The sequence below is a fragment of the Capra hircus genome, chromosome 1, assembly GCF_001704415.2.
Source record: "Capra hircus breed San Clemente chromosome 1, ASM170441v1, whole genome shotgun sequence".
Classification (NCBI taxonomy): Eukaryota; Metazoa; Chordata; class Mammalia; order Artiodactyla; family Bovidae; genus Capra; species Capra hircus.
The window spans coordinates 66,607,797-66,630,222 of NC_030808.1; the positions used below are offsets into that span (position 1 = coordinate 66,607,797).

The following is a 22,426-nucleotide window of genomic DNA, read 5'->3' on the forward strand; positions in this document are numbered from 1 at the left end:
AATTTCACCTTTTTCTCAAGTGCACACGGAACCTTCTCCAGGATAGGTCACATCCTGGGCCATAAATCTAGCCTTGGTAAATTTTAAAAAATTGAAATCATTCCTATCATCTTTTCTGACCACAATTTAGTAAGATTAGATCTCAATTACAGGAAAAAAAAAAAACTATTAAAAATTCCAACATATGGAGGCTAAACAACACACTTCTGAATAACCAACAAATCATAGAAGAAATCAAAAAAGAAATCAAACTATGCATAGTAATGAATGAAAATGAAAACACAATGCAAAACCTATGAGACACTGTAAAAGCAGTGCTAAGGGGAAGGTTCATAGCAATACAGGCTTACCTCCAGAAACAAGAAAAAAGTCAAAAAAAATAACCTAACTCTACACCTAAAGCAACTAGAAAAGGAAGAAATGAAGAACCCCAGGGTTAGTAGAAGAAAAGAAATCTTAAAAATTAGGGCAGAAATAAATGCAAAAGAAACAAAAGAGACCATAGCAAAAGTCAGCAAAGCTAAAAGCTGGTTCTTTGAGAAGATAAGTAAAATTGACAAACCGTTAGCTAGACTCATCAAGAAACACAGGGATAAGAATCAAATCAACAAAATTAAAAATGAAATTGAAGTCACAACAGACAACACAGAAATACAAAGGATCATAAGAGACTACTATCAGCAACTATATGCCAATAAAATGGACAGCTTGGAAGAAATGGACAAATTCTTAGAAAAGTATAACTTTCCAAAACTGAACCAGGAAGAAATAGATCTTAACAGACCCATCACAAGCACAGAAATAGAAACTGTAGTCAGAAATCTTCCAGCAAACAAAAGCCCACGACCAGACAGCTTCACAGCTGAATTCTACCAAAAATTTAGAGAAGAGCTAACACCTATCTTACTCAAACTATTCCAGAAAATTGCAGAAGAAAGTAAACTTCCAAACTCATTCTATGAGGCCGCCATCACCCTAATACCAAAACCAGACAAAGATGCCACAAAAAAAGAAAACTACAGGCCAATATCACTGATGAACATAGATGCAAAAATCCTTAACAAAATTCTAGCAAACAGAACCCAACAACATATTAAAAAGATCATACATCATGACCAAGTGAGCTTTATCCCAGGAATGCAAGGATTCTTTAATATCCACAAATCAATCAACATAATATACCACATCAACAAATTGAAAGATAAAAACCATATGATTATCTCAATAGATGCAGAGAAAGCCTTTGACAAAATTCAACATCCATTTATGGTAAAAACTCTCCAGAAAGCAGGAATAGAAGGAACATACCTCAACATAATGAAAGCTATTTATGACAAACTCACAGCAAACATTATCCTCAATGGTGAAAAACTGAAAGCATTTCCCCTAAAGTCAAGAACAAGGCAAGGGTGCCCACTCTCACCACTACTATTCAACGTAGTTGTGGAAGTTTTAGCCACAGCAATCAGAGAAGAAAAAGAAATAAAAGGAATCCAAATTGGAAAAGAAGAAGTAAAACTCTCACTGTTTGCACATGATATGATCCTCTACATAGAAAACCCTAAAGACTCTAACAGAAAATTACTAGAGCTAATCAATGAATATAGTAAAGTTGCAGGATATAAAAATAACACACAGAAATCCCTAGCATATACACTAACAATGAGAAAACAGAAAGAAAAATTAAGGAAACAATTCCATTCACCATTGCAACAAAAAGAATAAAATACTTAGGAATATATCTACCTAAAGAAACAAAAGACCTTTATATAGAAAACTATAAAACACTGATGAAAAAAATCAAAGAGGACACAAATAGATGGAGAAATATACCATGTTCGTGGATTGGAAGAATCAATACAGTGAAAATGAGTATACTACCAAAACAATCTATAGATTCAATGAAATCCCTATCAAGCTACCAATGATATTATTCACAGAACTAGAACAAATCATTTCACAATTTGTATGGAAATACAGAAAACCTCGAATAGCCAAAGCAATCTTGAGAAAGAAGAATAGAACAAGAGGAAACAACGTGCCTGACTTCAGGCTATATTACAAAGCTACAGTCATCAAGAAAGTATGGAACTGGCACAAAGACAGAAATACAGATCAATGGCAAAATAGAAAGCCCAGAGATAAATCCACGCACCTATGGACACCTTATTTCTGACAAAGGAGGCAAGAATATAAATGGAGAAAAGACAATCTCCTTAACAAGTGGTGCTGGGAAAACTGGTCAACCACTTGTAAGAGAATGAAACTAGAACAGTTTCTAACACCATACACAAAAATAAACTCAAAATGGATTAAACATCTAAATGGAAGACCAGGAACTATAAAACTCCTAGAGGAAAACATAGGCAAAACACTCTCTGACATAAATCACAGCAGGATCCTCTATGACCCACCTCCCAGAGTAATGGAAATAAAAGCAAAAATAAACAAATGGGACCTAATTAAAATTAAAAGCTTTTGCAAAATGAAAGAAACGATAAACAAAGTGAAAAGACAGCCTTCAGAATGGGAGAAAATAATAGCAAATGAAGCAACTGACAAAGAATTAATCTCAAAAATATACAAGCAGCTCCTGCAGCTCAATTCTAGAAAAATAAACGACCCAATCAAAAAATGGGCCAAAGAACTAAACAGACATTTCTCCAAAGAAGACATACAGATGGCTAACAAACACATGAAAAGATGCTCAACATCACTCATTATCAGAGAAATGCAAATCAGAACCATAATCAGGTACTCTCACTCTGGTCAGAATGGCTGCTATCCAAAAATTTACAAGCAATAAATGCTGGAGAGGGTGTAGAGAAAAGGGAACCCTCTTACACTGTTGGTGGGAATGCAAACTAGTACAGCCACTATGGAGAACAATGTGGAGATTCCTTAAAAAACTGGAAATAGAACTGCCATATGACCCAGCAATCCCACTGCTGGGCATACACACCGAGGAAACCAGAATTGAAAGAGACACATGTACCCCAGTGTTCATCGTGCACTGTTTATAATAGCCAGGACATGGAAGCAACCTAGATGTCCATCAGCAGATGAATGGATAAGAAAGCTGTGGTACATATACACAATGGAATATTACTCAGCCATTAAAAAGAATACATTTGAATCCGTTTTAATGAGATGGATGAAACTGGAGCCTGTTATATAGAGTGAAGTAAGCCAGAAAGAAAACACCAATACAGTATACTAACGCATATATATGTAATTTAGAAAGATGGTAACGATAACCCTATATGCAAGACAGCAAAAGAGGCAGATATATAGAACAGTCTTTTGAATTCTGTGAGAGAAGGCAAGGGTCGGATGATCTGAGAGAATAGCATTGAAACATGTATATTATCATATATGAAACAGATTGCCAGTCCAGGTTTGATGCATAGACAGAGTGCTCAGGGCTGGTACACTGGGATGACCCAGAGGGATGGGATGGAGAGGGAGGTGGGAGGGAGGTTCAGGATGGGGAGCACATGTAAACCCATGGCTGATTCATATCAATATATGGCAAAAACCACTACAATATTGTAAAGTAATTAGCCTCCAACTAAAATAAATAAATTAAAAAAATTCTATCTCATTAAAAAAAAATGATATGTTTTTGTCCCATGATACAATGGGATATTTTTATACTTTCTTGTTTCCTTTTTCATCAATATTTCGCTGAGCTGCCTGAAACTTTATGGTATCTATTCTTTTACATAATGGTAAAACTGAATATAGCCAAACAAAATAACTTTTGACTTGGCAGCTCTGTTCCTCTGCCTGCATAGTACTAATTCTTGCTGTTGTTGGTACAAATGAGTGTTTAAGCAAAGAAGAGTTAGGATTTTAATTATTAGTGTAGCAGGTTTTTAAAATTGTAGGAATTTATTTCCAGTTCTCCCAAATGTCCACCAATTTTGTATATACAGACTTACTTTGGTAAATCAACTGTTTGTCAGTCAGGTCCTTTGCATCTGTAAATTCAGTTCAGTTCAGTTGCTCAGTTGTGTCCGACTCTGCAAATCCATGCACTGCAGCACACCAGGCTTCCCTGTTCATCACCAACTCCCAGAGCTTACTCAAGCTCATGTCCATAGAGTCGGTGATGCCATCCAACCATCTCATTCTCTGTCATCCCCTTCTCCTCCTTCCTTCAATCTTTCCCAGCATTAGGGTCTTTTCCAGTGAGTCGGTTCTTCACATCAGGTGGCCAAAGTACTGGAGTTTCAGCTTCAGCATCAGTCCTTCCAGTGAATATTCAGGACTGATTTCCTTTGGGATGGACTGATTGGATCTCCTTGCAGTCCAAGGTTCTCCAACACCACAGTTCAAAAGCATCAGTTCTTTGGTGCTCAGCTTTCTTTATAGTCCAACTCTCACATCCATACATGTAAATTAACTATCTCCATATCTAAAATGCCCATTGTTTTTAAAACACTGAAGCACATTGTATGTCATCAAAAGTTAGATCTCTCTTCCCCAGGGAAAATGGTTTTAAAGCATAGAAGTAATTTGAAATTGTGAAGTTGAAGTAAGATTCCAAATGAATTTACAGTTTTAGTGAAGAAATTCAGAAAATTCTGTTTAATTTGGTTGATGTTTTCTTTTTTTAAAAAAATTTATTTTTGGCTCAGGTAGGTCTTCAGGATTTTCTCTAGTTGTGGCAGGGCGCAGGCTACTCTCTAGTTATGGTGCACGGCTTCTCATTGCGGTGGCTTCTCTTGTTGCAGAGCATGGGCTCTGTGACACATGAGCTTGAGTAGTTGTCTCACAGGGCTCTAGAGCCCAGGCTCAGTAGTTGTGGCACATGGGCTCAGTTGCTGCACAGCACGTGGGATCTTCCCAAATCAGGGATTAAATCAGTGTCTTCTGCATTGGCAGGCGGATTCTTTACCACTGAGCTACCTGGAAGCCCTGCTTTTTCCTAAGGACCTTTTTTTTTTCTCTTTTAAAGCCTGCTGCTGCTGCTGCTAAGTCGCTTTCAGTCATGACGGACTCTGTGCGACCCCACAGACGGCAGCCCACCAGGCTCCGTCATCCCTGGGATTCTCCAGGCAAGAATACTGGAGTGGGTTTTTAAAGTCTGAAACAGTCTTATTTCCAACAAATTGGTTTTTTACTTTTTGAAGTTTTGTCACAACATGCATATAATATTGAATAATTCAGGTTCAGTTGGTTCATTCTTTTCTAGACTCCTTTGGGCCTCTTCAAGGATTATTAGACAGTTTTGGAGAACCGGCCTGTTAATTTGTTTCACTGTAATTCTTCTGTCTTTATCATATAAATTTACATATTTGGCAGGTAGTCAATACATATACACACTCCAGTGTTCTTGCCTGGAGAATCCCAGGGATGGGGGAGCTTGGTGGGCTGCCATCTATGGGGTGGCACAGAGTCAGACACGACTGAAGTGACTTAGCAGCAGCAGCAGCAATACATATACATTTGATATATGTATTCAAAATACACATATTCTTAAGTTTCCATATTGGCACAGGTCTGTTTTGGAGCTTTCTATCCTGTTCAGTTGGTCTCTTTGTCTATCCCTACACCAATAACACGTCTTAATAACTGTAGTAGTATAAGAAGTCATAGTACATTACAGGTCAAATCACCTGCACTTTGTTTTTCTTTGTTAAAATTGACTTGGATCTTCTTGGACCTTTTTGTTTAATATTTTTTATAATTACTCCATCAGCTCCTATGAAGAAAACCTCTTAAGATTTTGATTGAAATTATATTGAATTGATGAGATTAAGTTTTTGGAGAATAGACATCTCTATTACATTGAGGCTTCCTCTTAATGAGATATAGTATATCTCTCCATTATTTAGGTCATCTTTGATTCCTTTCAATGATGTTTTGTCATTTTTTTCATGAAATGTTTATATATCTTTTGTAAATTTAATTCTAGTTATATTATTTTTTTCTGTTGCTATTATATTAGTTTAAAAAAAGCCTTTACATTTACTGTTTCTTATGCATAGAAATGAAATTGATTTATATAAATTCCTATTTAGAATTTTGCAGGATGATTTTATTAATTCTAGTAATTTGTCTCCAGATTTTCTTGGACTTTCTATAAACAATCATATTTACAGTGATTTAATGACATTTTTGTTTCTCCATTTTTAGTCTTTTGGTTTGTTCTTTACTGTGCTTGACAGAAGCTCTAATACACTGCTGAAGATAAATGGTGATAGGAAGCAGCATTGTCTCATTCCTGATTTTGTAGGGAATCACTCTAATGTTTTACCGTGAAATATGATGCTTGCTCTAGGTTTTTGGTAGATATCCTTTTATAAATTCTTTATCAGGTGATTTCTCTCTATATATTCCAATGACCATACCCTTTAATATAGTTATATAGTGAGTTACATCAGTAGATATTCTAAAGTTAACCTATATTTGCATTTCTGAAGTAAACCCAACTCGACCATAATTTATACAGAACTGAATTACATTTCTTAATATTTTGATTAGAATTTGTGAATATATTTATGTAAATGCATATCTGTACTTTTCCTATCTTGTACTGTTGTCTATTTTTTGGTATCATGGTTAAACTAACTCTGATTTTTTTTTTTGCCTCTTTTCCAATTTTCCCTTTTTTGGAATTTTTAACTACTTTATTTTTTGTCTACTATTTAGAAGTTAGGTACTTTTCTTCCTTCAGTGGCTGTCCTTAAATTTTAATCTACATAATAAACTTAATAATACTAATCTATTGAATAACACAAGGATTTAAATCCCTTTTAACTACTTAAATGTATTCATTTCTTCACCATTTTACTTTTTTACATCGTTCTTTTTAGTCAGTGTTTTGTCTTATTTAATCTCCAAATTATTGGTTGTTTATAGACAATGATTGTTTACCATTTACATATTTATCATTTTTTGTTTATCCTGCCTTCTTGCGGCCTAGATTTTTGTGTTTTCTACCTCCTCCCTGAATTATATCCTTTAAATATTAAATTCCTTAATGACAGTTTATCTATTGTTGGTAAATTCCATTCTTGGTGATCTGAGAGTGTCTTTAATCAAAAATTATGGCAAAATAGAAGTTTGGCTAATTATGGAATTCTAGGTTAATAGTTTATTTTTCTCAGCCCTTTGAAAATATTACACTAATGTCTTCAGGCTTCAGATTAGTTTTCTATTACTGCCATAACAAATTAGCACAACTTTAGGGATTTAAAAGAGCTTCATAGTTCTGTAGGTCAGAAGTTATGTGTAGGACTCACTGGACTAAAATCAAATGTTAGAAGGCTTCACTCCTTTCTGGAAGCTTTTGAGTCCATTTCCTTGTTCACTCCAGGTATTGACAGAATTCAGTTCCATGCAGTTAAAGGATTAAGATCTCAGTTTCCTTGCTGGTTGTCAGTTAAAGGCCACCCTTAGCTCCTAGAAGCTTCTCACTGGTCCCTGCACATAATCCCCTACATCTCAGAAGCAGCACAGGGCATCAAACTCTTCTCATGCTGCCATCTCTTAGGTGATTAGATTAGGCCCACCTGGATAATCCTGGTAACTTCCCATCTGAAGGGTAACTTTAATCCCATCTGCAAAATGCCTTCTGCCACGTAAGGTAATAAATTCACAGATTCAGGAGGTTAAGGTGTGGACATGTTTGCAAGGGCAGAGGGAGGACATTATACTAACTACAACAAGGAATATGTTGTCAGTCTAATTGTCGTTCGTTTGTAGGTGACTTGAATGACTGTCCTCTCTGTCTGCTTTTAAGTTCACCTCTTTGGTGGCCTACAGTTTCAATATTCTTGGTATGAATTTTGTTTTTTTCCTTATCCTTGTGAACACTGCCTGTTCTCCATCATGTTTTGAAATCTCTGTTAAACAGAAGCTAGATCTTTCAGATCAGTCCTCTCACCCTTGGCTCTGTATCACAGCCTCATGCACAGACCTGTGAACATATCAGCCTTCATGTCTAAGCTCCATTCCTGAAAACAGTCACCCCATGACCATTCTTGATGTAGGCTGTGGAACAGTCCACCCTTGGAAGGAAATACCTGAGAAGAGGCCCAATTAGGCCCTGGAAACAGACTTGTAAACATTTAGCCAGGAAATTAGAATTTCCAGGTACCTAGTAGGTGGCTTAGAAGTGAGGTGTGCAGGTCCCAAATGGATACATTCTCTTGACCCCATGCATTCCTCACCTTGTGGAGATAGCCATGGCCAGGTGAAGGTCAGAGTGAAATCCTCTCAAACTGGAAGTCCATGGTGGGATGCCTCTTGCCCCAAATTCAAGGGCAGTACCATATGAGATGGTAGATAAGCTTCTTTCAAGATAAAGAATGCTGGTTAATGTAAGATGAGGAAGAAGAAGTATTCTAGATAAGAGGTTGAGGATAGGAGGGTCAGAAAAGTCTGGAAGTGTAGAGAAATACTGATCTCAGAATAGGAAAGAGACACCTGCTGAGATTAGCTGGCTACTACATAGCAGAAATCTGAAGTCAAGTATAAGCACAGTCAGTAAGTAGATTCAGGCTTTTTAAGAACTCTTCCAACTCTGCTCCCAGTGTGCTCTATCCTTAATTTACCTAATTTAAAAATTCTTCAGGTCTCAACTTGAGTTTCATTTTCTTTTTAAAGGACTTCCTCCCAACCCCAGATTCATGTATCCCTCTCCTCCCCAAATTTTTCCAAAGAATTTGTAATTCCTCTTTGTTATACCAAGTCACACTTGGTAAGCTGTCCATAGCCACCTTTGTGATTATTTAGGTTGGAAGCTTTAAGAAGACATTTGTCTTGTCCAGCATCATATTCCCAGCACCTGGAAAGTGACTGAAACACATCTAGTGGCCAAGATATATTGGATAAATTAATAATTTTGCCTCATGGTGCTTGAGTGGCATTGGTTGAAAAAGCTCTACTGATCCAAAAAGGGGATCAGTAGAATATCAGCCTTCTGGTATCCTTCCACTCCAAATAATTTCATTTTACACATAATTTTCAGAGCCAGTTACTTTGATAAAGGTGTTTATTTTGATATCCAAAGCACTTTGTAAGATTTTCTGGAAAATATGAAATCATCTTGCTGTCTTAATATGTTACACTATTATCATTTTACAAAATAAAAGGATCTGGATTATATACTGGAAAATTTCTTTGTTACATATAAAGCATATTTGCTGTTACCTATGGTAAAGAAGATGAAAAGACAACTTGAAAGAGAGGGAATAGTCCTGAAAGTGTTTTAGTTCGTATCTATCCACCCCAACCCCAAGAGACAGAGACAAAGATGAAGGCACTAAGATGCTGGTTTGTAGCTGATCCTTCAATCACCCAGTCAGTCCATAAAGACAACCCATTTGACATATTCAAACCATTCTTTGAGTCACTGATAGTTATTATTTGATTAGTTCCTCCAAAGCAAGGTCATGTTTGTTGTTAAAATAATGTAGAGGTTAATCAACAGAGCTGCCACTTGAGAACATACTGTAAGACTGCTGTGGAGTGAGCATCATTTGTCCTGAGTAACCCTGTACATGATCCTGGATGCAAGTCCACAAATACTGGGGCACAGCCTGTGTGTTACTAAAAATGACAAAGGTTTCAGGGCTGGAAACATTGTCAACCACACTGTCACAGCTATCTATGGCTCCAGGCTGCAATGGTGGGGGAACAATATTTAACTCATTACCCTGGCAGAAGAAGCCTGTGAGTACTTCAGCTTCAAACACACAGATCAGCTTTTCTGTGGCAGATGTTTTCTTGATCCTGTGTGCTATGTTTTTGAGGTTCTTGGTGAAGTATATTCCAGCTCCATATTTTTGGTCTGATAAGAGAAAAAATATTTAAAGATTATTATGATCTGACAAACTGTATTGCCTATTTGGGTACTAATATGTATTCACTCCCTAGTCCTCCAAATACTCACCAGTTCCTGATCTCAAGTCCCTGTGTCTGAAGCAAAGACACCCAAAGTTGTTCAGTGGTGGCAAATTGTCACTAATAGGGCTTCCCCACTGGTTCATTGGTAAAGAATCCTGCCAATGCAGGAGACATGGGTTTGATCCCTGGTCAGGGAAGATCCCCACATGCCACAGAGCAACTAAGCCTGTGTGTCACAACTACTGAGCCTATGCTCTGGAGCTGGGAGCTGCAAATACTGAAGCCCACACGCCCTAGGGCCCGTACTCCTGAGAAGCCACCGCGATGAGAAGCCTGCGCACTGCAACTAGAGAGTAACCCCTGCTTGCTGCAACTAGAGAAAAGCCTGTGCAGCAACAAAGACCCAGGGCAGCTTTTCTGGTATCCCTGAAATCATGCCATGTAATCGTTCACCTGCCCATTAGTTCTGGCCCTTGAGACATACCCACAGTGAGGAACAGAAACATCTCCAGATCTGCAGCTTGCAGTCACTTTACTATGTATGAGTAAGTGTCCTAGAGCTTGGATACGATGCCAGGGGCTAAAACCCTGCCTGTCTGTTAGAAAAGATGGCTGAATATTAGAGAAAGAAAAGGTGTCAGGTTTACTGGGCCTCAGACACAGTCAGAGCCCGACCCCATCACATCCCAACCCCACAGCTTGACTTCAGACCAAGCCCTGAGGCAGTTACTGAATGAACTGGTGCTGAAGCTGAAGCTCCAATACTTTGGCTTTCGGGTGCAAAGAGCCGACTCATTGGAAAAGACCCTGATGCTGGGAAAGATTAAAGGCAAAAGGAGAAAGGGGCGGGAGAGGATGAGATGGTTAGATAGCATCACTGACTCAGTGGACATGAATTTGAGCAAACCCTGGAGACAGTGGAGGACAGGGAAGCCTGGCATGCTGCAGTCCACGGGGTTGCAAAGAGTCGGACATGACTGAGTGACTGAACAACAACAAGAGTGGTTCATCTAGCAGAGGACACTTCTTTCAGGCACCTGCAGTTAAGCATTCTCACCAGACACATAGGCACAAGTCACTTTATGAGTAGTATCTCCCCACTGAATCTACTGTCTGATTTGCCTCAAGGTAGTGGCTGTTAAGCTAAAGGCTAGGGAGATGAGCAGAGCACAGAGGCCAGTAGGTAAAAGACTGGAATCTTGAGGCTTAAAGACTAGATGGAGACAAGATCTTTGGCTGGGTTAAAAAGACACAAACTTGGCCAGAAACAAACAGGCCTCATGCTGCTTAGTTTTTAAAGGAGCTGTATGGCTGAAAAAAACACCTACAAGTCCAGCTATCAGTAGCCTGGGAGCATTCTAGACCCCTGGTAAGCAGTGCACCTAGAAGTGACCAAAGGCAGCAATACAAAATGAAGATTTCCCCAGAGTGCAAACAAGGGTCTTACTTCACTCCCCGAATAGAGTTCTTACTATTCCAGTTCAGCAGCATGTAGTTAGTGGTACAGACCAGTGACTTGTGTGTTTTCCTTCTCCCCTTTCGAAATGGGGAGTTTTTATTGCAATTTTCCTGCTCGCTCTCACATCATTATACAATGAGTGTATTAGGACAATAGCTTTGCCTCTAAGCTTTAAGAGAAGACTGCCTGAACTTGAGACTGATGAAATAAGATGAGTGTCTGGGACTGTCTTCCTTGGGAGAATGGTGTGTGTCTTAGCTGTTTGGAGAAGAAATATATACAGATAGGTAGGCAATTAGCAGTACCTGTCACAGAACTGAAAAGAAGGCACTTGCTGGATTTGGAAAATAGGAGGATCTTGATGTTTTGGGAGTAATTTAAGTTAAAATAGAAGGGGCAGTGGTGGAGTGCAGAAAAGCCAGTTACAATGGGTTTAGGAGCAAATGGGAGTCATAAATTTTTAAGACTTTGCCAATGAAAGGACCATACTGATTATCACTTTCCTGGTTATACTCAAAAACTTCTTGGTGGGGATTCATTTATCAGTTTGTATTCCCCGGTGAAAAACTGTTCATGTTCAATTTTTACCCTAGGTATTGCTTATGTTTTCTCTGGGGCAAAGAGAAGATGACTCCCAGACCCTTTGCTTTCCGGAAATCAAGACTTGGAGTAGGCTCTACAACAAGGGTCATGCTACATATTTGAAAGGTAAAGATCAAGAGCTACCTCTTTAATGGACCAGGCAAAATCAAGCTGCATTGCCAGGTATCCTCTGTGATGGCTACAAAAACTTACCTTCAACTGGAGAGATTTAAAGTGGAAAGTACAGAGGTAAAATATGCAATATTTTTGTATAACTGAGACACAGAAGCTACTATACATAGGACTTCCATAACTGGGAAGGAACTTAAAATATTCATTTCACCTGCCAGGTGATGCCTAATTCATTCTCTAGCAGCTACAGGAAATGAAAAGGATGGAAGAGAAAAGACTAACTTTATTAAATTCAGGAAAATGCTCTTTTAATTAAGGAGGAAGATGGTTTGGTAGTGTTGATAATTTTTTGTCAAGATAAGAGAAGGAAAAAAAAAGCTCCAGGGTGTTCTCTGTAGAGAGGCCACAAACACAGAAAGGGGGAAAACAGTGAAATGTAGTTCTTACTGCCAACACTTTCATCAAAATAAAACCCACCAACGACAAAATACATAAAAGATAAATTTTAAATATTACCCTTTCCAAATGACTTTACCACTAAATCCCAGGTGTAAATGATGCCCTCACTGAAGCAACAAATGCTCTTAGTGGTAAGTCACCTGCTGATGTCTGCTCACCAACTCCCACATACAGTAACCCAACTATGAGGGGCTGACACCTACCACTGGGCATGGAGTACACTCGGTGAAAGCCGACTCTGCATACCATTTTGCAGAACTGATGTGGGACTTGCTGAAACAACCTGTAGCTCACAGGTTTTCCAGCGGTTCTCCTTTCCATCATTTTCTTCCTTTCTTGGAAGGCAGCCATGAGAAGCACATTGTCTATCTTCTCTACCTACAGCCCAAGGAAATGAAAAACTGAAAAAGATGCTGGAGAAATGCTACTTAAATTGCCTGATACTCTGCTTCAAAAAGAAAAGTACTTATGTGTTTATTACTTCGCATGTGATTTGCTTTTCATATAAAGTTGCAGAAGAGTCTCTCCTGACTCCAACTTTCTCCTATTTTGACTTCTATCTCTTCAAAATTCCCTGTCCCTTCTTTAATAAAAATTCACTGAGCCGTCGCTATGTGCCAGGAACTAGTAATGAAATGCACAAGTGCAGACACAGTCTTTGCTCTCCTAAAGCTTATAGCTTAGTGAGAGATAAAAATAGGTAAACAATTACAATAGTGTGATAAATGCTTCTTTTATCATATATATTTTATGTGATATATATACACATATATATTTTATGTAATAAAACATTTTGTTTCAAGATAGGCAGATAGCTTTTCTCTGAGTCTTGAACTATGCTTCTATACATCTTAACATCATTTCTACCACTTTATTCCAACAATACCCCTCATCCCTACCCATCCCTGCCCTCCTTTCAGATGAACTCCTAGGATTACAGGACAATGAGCAACTAGCTTAGTCATCAGTGGGCAAGTTTTTCTTCTGGCTGTGGAACCAAATGATAGCAAGATGAGTCAAATTCTTCCCTTAATTAAGTATACCTTTATAACTCGCAAACCACAGTCTTCAAACTGTTTTTTTTTATCCTGAATTTCTGGAGCTGAAAGCGTTAGCCATTTCAGAAATGTATTTTCCTTCATTTGATTCTGGTTTTCTGGTTGCTGATCAGTGTGCTGCCCTAAAAATAAGTAACATAAAACTTTGTCTCAGTGATCTATGAGAGGAAAAGGTTTGTAAAGAGATTAAATGAGGGAATTTCCTGGTGGTTCAGTGGTTAGGGCTCAGTGTATCCACGGCCAGGGCCCGGGTTCAATTTCTGGTTGAGAAACTAAGATCCCAAAAGCAGCACAGCCCAGCCAAATAAATAAATAAGCAGAAATTAAATGAAATAAATTATAAAATTTTGGAGAAGATTAGCAGTTTAATTTGTATGCCTCATGTATTTATGGTATGCAATGACAGCTATAATCCCATGAGAAATCATAGGATAAAATGGGGGGTGGGTAATAAATTTGTCCTCAGATTGATTTAGATTATGAAGTTGAGGGGATAAGAGGAAAAAGAGCATTAATATATATTTTCCCTATCAATGCCATAATGATGATGTATAGTTGTTTTGTTAATAGGAAATGTTTATATTTCTAGCCAGGATGCCAATCAACAAAAAGAGAAAAACATAAGAAAATATTAAGGAGTGATGGAAAACAATAAGACATTTATGTAACACTTCAAAGTTTTCAAAACAGCTTCATATTTCTACGTCATTTGAGTATTACAACACCACCACTGAAATAATTAACACAATTTTACAAACAGGAAAATAGAAACTCAGACTAGTTAAGTGACTTGCTCAATAACACAAAGCTAGTAAGTACAGATCTAAGGTTATAAACCTGGCTTTCCCCAGTGCTTTCTGTAAGAGGCAAGGCAGAATATTTAGTACATATGTTATTCATATGCCACCCAGCCAAGGACAACAAAATTTGGAGATTGAGTTTATGGTGTAATGTCTTTCCTATCTTCCTTCCTTTCCCCTCTTTTTTTTCCTTCTTTCCTTCCTTAATTTCTTTCCTTCATTCCAATTTTACATTTAGGGGATATCCGTTTATTGCCCAGAGAAGCTCCTTATTGGACTAAATATCTACACATGGGTGAACAAATGAAAACCCGCCAAAAGGCTTCTTTTCTTTCAGTTTACTTTCTTTTTGACTCAAGACTGAATATACTAAAATGACCTAATCCCCAGCACATTATGTAACTGAGTAGGCTCAATTTAACCACAAAAAAACATGTGATTAATTCAGAGAAACTCATAGAGAGGGCCAGAGCCAAGTTGTAACTCTGGAAAGCAACAGAGCAGGAGGGACATAACTCCATAGCAGATAACTCCCATGCCAGGACATTTCAAAGGAAGAGTCTGTAAGTTAAATGTGGAGAGTTGTATAGCAGAAACCAATACAACACTGTAAAGCAATTATTCTCCAGTGAAAAATGAAAAAGATAAGATCATAGCAATCATTGTACAACTCTGTATATATACTAAAATCCACTGAATTGTATACTTTACATGAATGAACTTCATGGTATATAAATTACGTATTAACAAAATTATTTAAAAATTGAGGTAACTTCCAAAATGAAATAAACTAAGTGGCAAATGACAAAAAAGATCTGGAGAGTAATGACTCACATTTATAAAGTATAATATTGTTGCTGTTGTTTAGCCACTAATTAGTGTCCGACTCTTTGCCACCCCATGGACTGCAGCACACCAGGCTTCCCAGTTCTTCACTATTTCCACGAGTTTGCTCAAACTTATGTTCATTGAGTCAGTGATGCCATCCAACCATCTCAGAGTTCAGCAAACATTTACTGAGTTCCTATTACATGCCAGGCACTGGGCTGAGCACTGGAAACTCAAAGATCCACAAACTGCTGCTATCAGGAACACTCACCAGGAAAGATCAAAAGAGTACCATAAAAGAGGAGATGCCTAACTTCTATTATTTAAAACATACTGTTCACGTGGACAGCTGATGTTCAAAATTGTCCATTTTGTTAATGAAGATCTTAACCTGATTAGAAGGGGCTGAGGGTTTATGAACCTCTGAAACACTGCTATGGAATACTATGCTTAGTCACCAACTGCCAAAAAATGCCACCTTGCAGCACAGCAGGGGACTTACATGACTAAATTGCCAGTGGCTGGGAAAGTAGGCTGACTTTATGAATGAACTTAATGTCACAAGCTTTAGAGGAGATCAGTATTATTTTCAACCTTGTTCTCTTAAGAAGTATCAATGTCAGTTTAGAGACCCACATTCACTACATTTCAAAAGCTCAGTAATAATATTGGGTCTCATTCTTGAATATTACTTTTGTCCATGTTTTTTGACACTGGGTTTTCTGTGGAGTATAGACTCAACATTTATTGTGAACTCCCACTCACTTCGACTATATCTGCCTGAACTATTTTTAAGAACACATGGGGAAAATAAGGTATTCTTTGAAATTATGCATCTGAATTTTTGTACTAAATTCATTATCCACACTACAACCAATGATCTTTCTAAAATACAAGTGCAACCTTGTCTTTGCTTAAAATCATTCAAGGTTCTCCATGTATTTCAAGAAAAACCTTGAGTATTTTCATGTGATTTATAAAGTCTTGCATAACCTAGGCCTAGCGATGGTCTGATTTCTTGAAAGTTCTTTCTTTGTTTACTAACTCCTACCTAGTCTTCACTTCTCCGTTTGCAACACCTCTCCCTTATGTCCCAAGTCTGGGTTAGGTGCCTCACCTAGTTGTGTCCACAGCACTTTCACCTTCCTGTTTCATAACTAACCTGCTTACATTAGTCAAATAAATGAAAAAATTAGCCTCAGTCTCCCAGGGCAGTATTTTTAATGGTATAATTTCCTAGTGAGCTCTAGGACTAAGTTAAAGGATCTCTCAAGACCCAAATTCTCACAGTTATCCTGATGGATTTTGCCCCATTGAATGAGTGATGTTTGACTGGATCTCACAATTCCAATGAACAATTTACTCTGGTAAGAAGGCTCAAAGTAAGTAATTTTAGGGCTCTTAACTCTGCCAGCAATAAATAACTCCAATAAAACTCAAAGAAATGAATTAAATAAGTGGAATGTGTTTGTATCTGAATGTTCCATCTGCAGAATTAGGGATGTACTTTTTTTTCCTAGAGCCTGGGCTTGGAATACCCTGGGTTTTGCATGTAGTTGCCTCTTAGGCAATCCATGTCATCATCAGTAAATCCAACTGTGTATGCGTGCGTGTGTGTGTGTGTTCATTTACTAATAATTAACCTTTCTGGTAGAGTCAAAAAACGGTTATACAAGTTTATGGCCTTTTATGGTTACCAAGCAAAAAAAAAAAAAAAATTTATGGCCTAAAACAGACCCAGTATAGTTTGCTCTCTCTCCTCTTCCATTCTTTCTCTCACCAACTTACACATAGGAATGCTCACACTCAAAAGCTGGAAGAGCTGACTTTCTAATTTAATAGAAAGTTACTCACCTGACAAGCTCCAAAGGACTTGCTCCTTTGTTCTTGCCATTTTCTCTTGAACTTCACACAGCATCTGTTCAATGTTCATAACTGCCTCAATGAGGTTAGCCTGAGCTCCTCTAATCTCTAAATGTGCCTTTCCCAGGGTGACGATCTCTGAGATAGAGACGCATAAGTTTTCCTGAAGCAGAGACAAATCATTGTGTTCCTTTTTTCCGAGGTAGAGGATGTGCTTGTCCTCAATGATGTAGCAATCCTCGGAGCTCAGTATCCTCTGGATCCACGCTTGGGCCTCATCTACCTTTTCCCAGTAGGATCCCATCAGACTGATGACAGGAAATCTGTTTTCTTTCTTCTCTTTGGTCTCCTGGGGGACTGAAAACACTATCGTAAGAAACCACAGAAGGCAGGTGGGTTTTAAACCACCATAGCCAGTGTTTGCCCTTAGCATCCTTAACAGTAGCAGCTTCAGTTAAGTACCTATCTCTGAGAGCTGTGTTGGGTACAATGAAAATCTAAAAGCATAGCTTATAGTCTCCTTGGAAACATAGAGTTTATTATGTCTTGCCCCTGCTGTGTTGCTTTGGTCAATTTACAGATGAGTTCACCTTGTAATCTCATCCTGGATGTTAACCAACAATTATTTCTTACTGGATAGGATTTTCCATAAACTCTTATTACCACCAGGTTTAAAATCAGACATCTCTGAAAACCATAGAACTTAGAATGAAAATTGTTTTTTAAAAAATGACATGTATTTCTGATTGTAAAAAATATACATGTTTACTAAGGAAAAATTAGAAATTATCAGAGTATAATGAAAGAAGGAAATACCCATAATTTCATAACCTGAGATTCCTTTTTATATCTCATCTGTTTTATGACAGGACATTTTGCAACTCCATAACCAGCATTTGGAACTTTATAGCTATTGATACTGAACACAGTATATATTGCAGCAGAAAAGGAAATGGAACTTGTATCCGATGCACCCACTGTACCTCTCTCCACAATCTGCCTCCACAAGGAGAGAAGATTTATACAAAGAAGAATCTCTGATAGATTAGAGTGACTGAATCCAAATTGAAAAAAAGGAGGGAGGCCAATGGACTAGCTAAGAGGGAATTGCTAGATGAGGCAGTATCTAGAATAAATAAAGAATTCCCTCAAATTATTAAGAAAAACAAGCAAACCAGTAGCCAGTTGGGCAAAAGATTTCATAGAAAAGGAAATATAAATGGCCCATATATGTGTGAAAATATGCCCATCTTCTTTGATAATCAGGGAAATGAAAAATAACCAGATTGGCAAAAATTCTAAGTCTGACAATACCAAGAGTTTAGGAGAACATATAGAGCAACTGGCATTCCTATATATTCATGACAGATGTAAAAGTGGGACAACCACTCCTATAATTATATTATTTAAAGAAACTTTTGCACTTGTTTATCAGAAGATGTACACGAGGAGTTCACAAGAAACTAGTAACTACCCAGATGTCCTTCAACAATGGAATATCATAGCAATGAAAAGGAGTTTTTAGCTACATGGATGAATCTCGGAGACATATTTTGAGGGGGAAAAAGTAAGTTGAACACTTACTATTTCTAGGCATTATTCTAAGTACTTTATATGTATTCTGTATTCCAATTCTCACAGTCCTATGAGATGAGTAGGTACTATTAGTAGTTTCCATATTACAAATGAGGAAATTGATTCAGAAATATTATTAAGTAACATGCCCATAGTTATAAGACTAAGTGGTGTCCAGGAAGCTTGTAGATTTGGGCAACCCGACCACATTGCTCAAAATCTTGCTTCCCAGTGAGTGATCTCAGGATCTCATTAGTGGTCATTAGCATCTTTTCCATTCATATAGTAACTGGGTGGTATCAGGAGCTATGAAAAAGTACCAGAACATACCTAGAAGTAGAAGGGGGAGAATGGCCTCCCTCTGGTAACAATAAAAGCCAAAGTTTTATACAACTGTAAGAAATGACAAGAGATTCGTAAATTGATGACATACTTAAAAAAAAAAAAAAACCCTTGTTCTATTTGGGAGCTTATATTACTTTTTAGGAGAAAATTTAAAAAATACATGGTGATATTTCATTTATCCATCATTATCAGGAGAGAAGAGTTGTTCTTCCAGGTAACTAAATTGTTCAAAACATTATTGGAGTCTCTTTTAGCACCAAAACATATTTCATTTTATTGGTTAGTTAAATAAGTATAATGGAAGCATACTTCTTTGCCTTACTAAACAGTCCAACTTTTCTTTAATTATCTGAGATTATCATCATCATTAATGTCAGTTATTAACCTGTGCTATAATTCCTTTACAGATATCCTCAAGAATTACTGAAATGGCAATGTCTGACCCCATTTTTCAGATTCATGATATAGAGACATTTGTATGTTCCTCTTCCATATTGTTGCCTCCTAAAACTCCTCCTATCTAGGTTCCCTACATTCACTGTGGTTTTCCAAATATGCACAACATTTGTTTGCTTCTGTGAGTTTTCTTCACATTGGGTGCCCTAACCCCACCAACCCAACTCTGGCCATTGAAAAATACTGCCAGGGTTGGGAAGGGAGGTTAAAAAGGGGGGGGATATGTGTGTGTGTGTGTGTGTGTGTATAAAATTATGACTGATTCACATTGACATATAGCAGAAACCACCACAACACTGTAAAGCAATTATCCTCCAATAAAATAAGGTATAATAACAATAAAAAAGATTCTGTAAGAAAAAAGAAAAATTTTGCCATCCTCAAAGCACAACTTAGAATCGTCTTGTCCATGAATTCATTCTTGCACCCTTCCAGCTACAGGGCATCCCTCCCTCTTCTAGGTCACCTGAGGAGTTTGTCCATCCTCTCATTCATTATTTATCCCCTGGCCTTTGTTTAATGCTGCATAATTTACAGAACATTTTTACATATATAATCTCCAGTTATTCTCACCACACTGTCATTATCATCATTATTCAGATAGATAAATGGGCTCATAAGAGGTGCAGTCACAGGCCAGAGCTCTTAAAGTTCCCTTTTCTTCATTTTGAACACTGTTGGACACTGAAAGTCCATAAATTAACTCCTATGTTAAAGGGAATAAGCAAATCATCTTGATCCGAATGGAAAATGTCCTAAAAGTTTCTATTGCTTGTTGAATGTCTGGGGTTCTTAACATCTATAGAATGTTGTGGATTACAAATTTATTTCAGGGGACTTCCCTGGCAGTCCAGTTATGAAGACTCCATGCTTCCACTGCAGGGGGTACAGGTTCGATCCCTGGTCAGGGAAATAAGATCCCACATGTTGCCCAGCACAGCCAAAAAAATAAAAATATATAAATAAATCTACTTTTTTAAAAAAGACTATTTCAGAACTACATATCTAAATTGTCATGACACAATTCCATCTCAGTCTACTCAAACTCCTCTAAAGGAATGAAGTTCTAAGACAAAGTTAATTCTTCTCCAACAACAACAGGACTAGTTTAATCCAGTGATTCCCAAATCTGGTTCAGCAGCCAAACTGACCAGGAAGCACTGAAAAATATACATGCTTGACCCAGACCCTGAATTCCTGAATTAGAATCTGTAGAGTTGGGACATACATATTTTTATTTGTTTTTTAAAGTTTCCATCATGATCCCACTGATTCCTCAGGGTGACTAGCATTGGGTTAATCTACTTATTATTATCTGGTATTACTGAGATGTATTTTCTATGATTACTAATGAATAACCCCATTTAGACATCACTCCATTCAAAACAGAAAGACTAACTGGTTTAGTAAGCTAATGAAAAAATATAGCCAGCTTTTTGTGAATGAACTACCCACATTATGGATTACCTACTATGACTGTAACTTAGCCTCTCTCTGCTCATATCATGAAACTAGGATGAGCAAAAATAGAATCATGGCCAGGTATAGAGCACACAGGTATCCAGGCAGGAGCACAATGAAACATATGTGGGTTATGTATTCATCTTCTCCCCTCCATTAGTTCAGATGATCAAGAATAGAATGAGCCTACAGTGGGAGACTATATTTCTAGACCCATGAGTTTCTTACTCACCACCAGGGTAATTGTTGGGACCCTGCAGCTTGAACTTATTCTTTTCCATTTCAGCACTGAAAGCCTGCAGGAAGCAAAACAGAGCAGAGAGTCCTAAGTGGGGCTTTTAGCTACTGTCATCAAAATCCCTCTCTTTACTTGCACTCACCATACCTGACCTCACCTACTCTGTCATCCCTATTCCCACTGTCACAAATCTAAAGCAACCTTTAAGAAAGTCCTCGGGAACAGCCAATGCAGCACTACAATCTATTAGAACATATAGGAGAAACAAGTATAGGAAAAATGGAAAGGAAAAACTCTTATCTGGCATAAAACAGGAGAATGTACATCCCAAAGCAAAATATAATCATTCATAGATATTAATACCCTGCTACCATGGGGTTGCAAAGAGTCAGACATGACTGAGCACACACACCCCCCACAACAATGACAAATTATATATTAGGCACTGAACTAAAGGTGTGGGTATATCATTGAAGAGACAAATAGTGGCAGATGTTCTTGTAATCAATAAAACAAACTCATTTTAAAAAGTTATATGCACACCACACTGTAGACTGAATGATCAATTCTTGTAAAGTGCTTAAAATTGTACCCAGGCTATTGTAAATATTCAAGCTGTTAGCTATTGTTTTAATTATATGACAGTATGCACACAGAGATTTATGTATATTGCCATGTAGATCCTTTATCACAGTATCCGTTTAAAAAAACTCATCTTTCCTGGGGTTTGGAACCACCATACACAGGGTCTTCTTTGTTTAAAGTTGATGCAATTGGCGGTAATTCTTCATTGAAAAAGATGGTAGATAATGAGGTAAAGTCTAGAATCTTCATTTCATCTGAACTTTAATAATGAAGTTTCTTGAGCTGTTTTTCAAATCCTGAAAGATGATGCTGTGAAAGTGCTGCACTCAATTTGCCAGCAAATTTGGAAACTCAGCAGTGGCCACAGAACTGGAAAAGGTCAGTTTTCATTCCAATCCCAAAGAAAGGCAATGCCAAAGAATGCTCAAACTACCGCACAATTGCACTCATGTCACATGCTAGTAAAGTAATGCTCAAAATTCTCCAAGCCAGGCTTCAGCAATACATGAACCGTGAACTCCCTGATGTTCAAGCTGGTTTTAGAAAAGGCAGAGGAACCAGAGATCAAATTGCCAGCATCCACTGGATCATGGAAAACACAAGAGAGTTCCAGAAAAACATCTATTTCTGCTTTATTCACTATGCCAAAACCTTTGACTGTGTGGATCACAAGAAACTGTGGAAAATTCTGAAAGAGATGGGAATACCAGACCACCTGACCTGC

At 37.7% G+C, this 22,426-nt stretch overlaps 1 protein-coding gene across 3 annotated transcripts in view; it reads right to left on the reverse strand.

The window, feature by feature from the left end:
• The window catches only part of PARP9 (poly(ADP-ribose) polymerase family member 9), a 30,147-nt gene continuing 16,697 nt past the window's right edge, over positions 8,977-22,426 (reverse strand). Inside the window, exons 7-11 of one of the 3 annotated variants that reach the window (XM_005675028.3) lie at positions 21,112-21,175; positions 17,034-17,399; positions 13,537-13,673; positions 12,697-12,871; positions 8,977-9,805 (exon numbers count right to left, since the gene is read on the reverse strand). In XM_005675028.3, the coding sequence (XP_005675085.2) occupies positions 9,435-9,805; positions 12,697-12,871; positions 13,537-13,673; positions 17,034-17,399; positions 21,112-21,175 (1,113 nt within the window). In that variant the 3' untranslated portion in view covers positions 8,977-9,434. The remainder of the gene's footprint in view (positions 9,806-12,696; positions 12,872-13,536; positions 13,674-17,033; positions 17,400-21,111; positions 21,176-22,426) is intronic. The other 2 variants (XM_013963262.2, XM_013963273.2) reach the window with 2 other exon arrangements.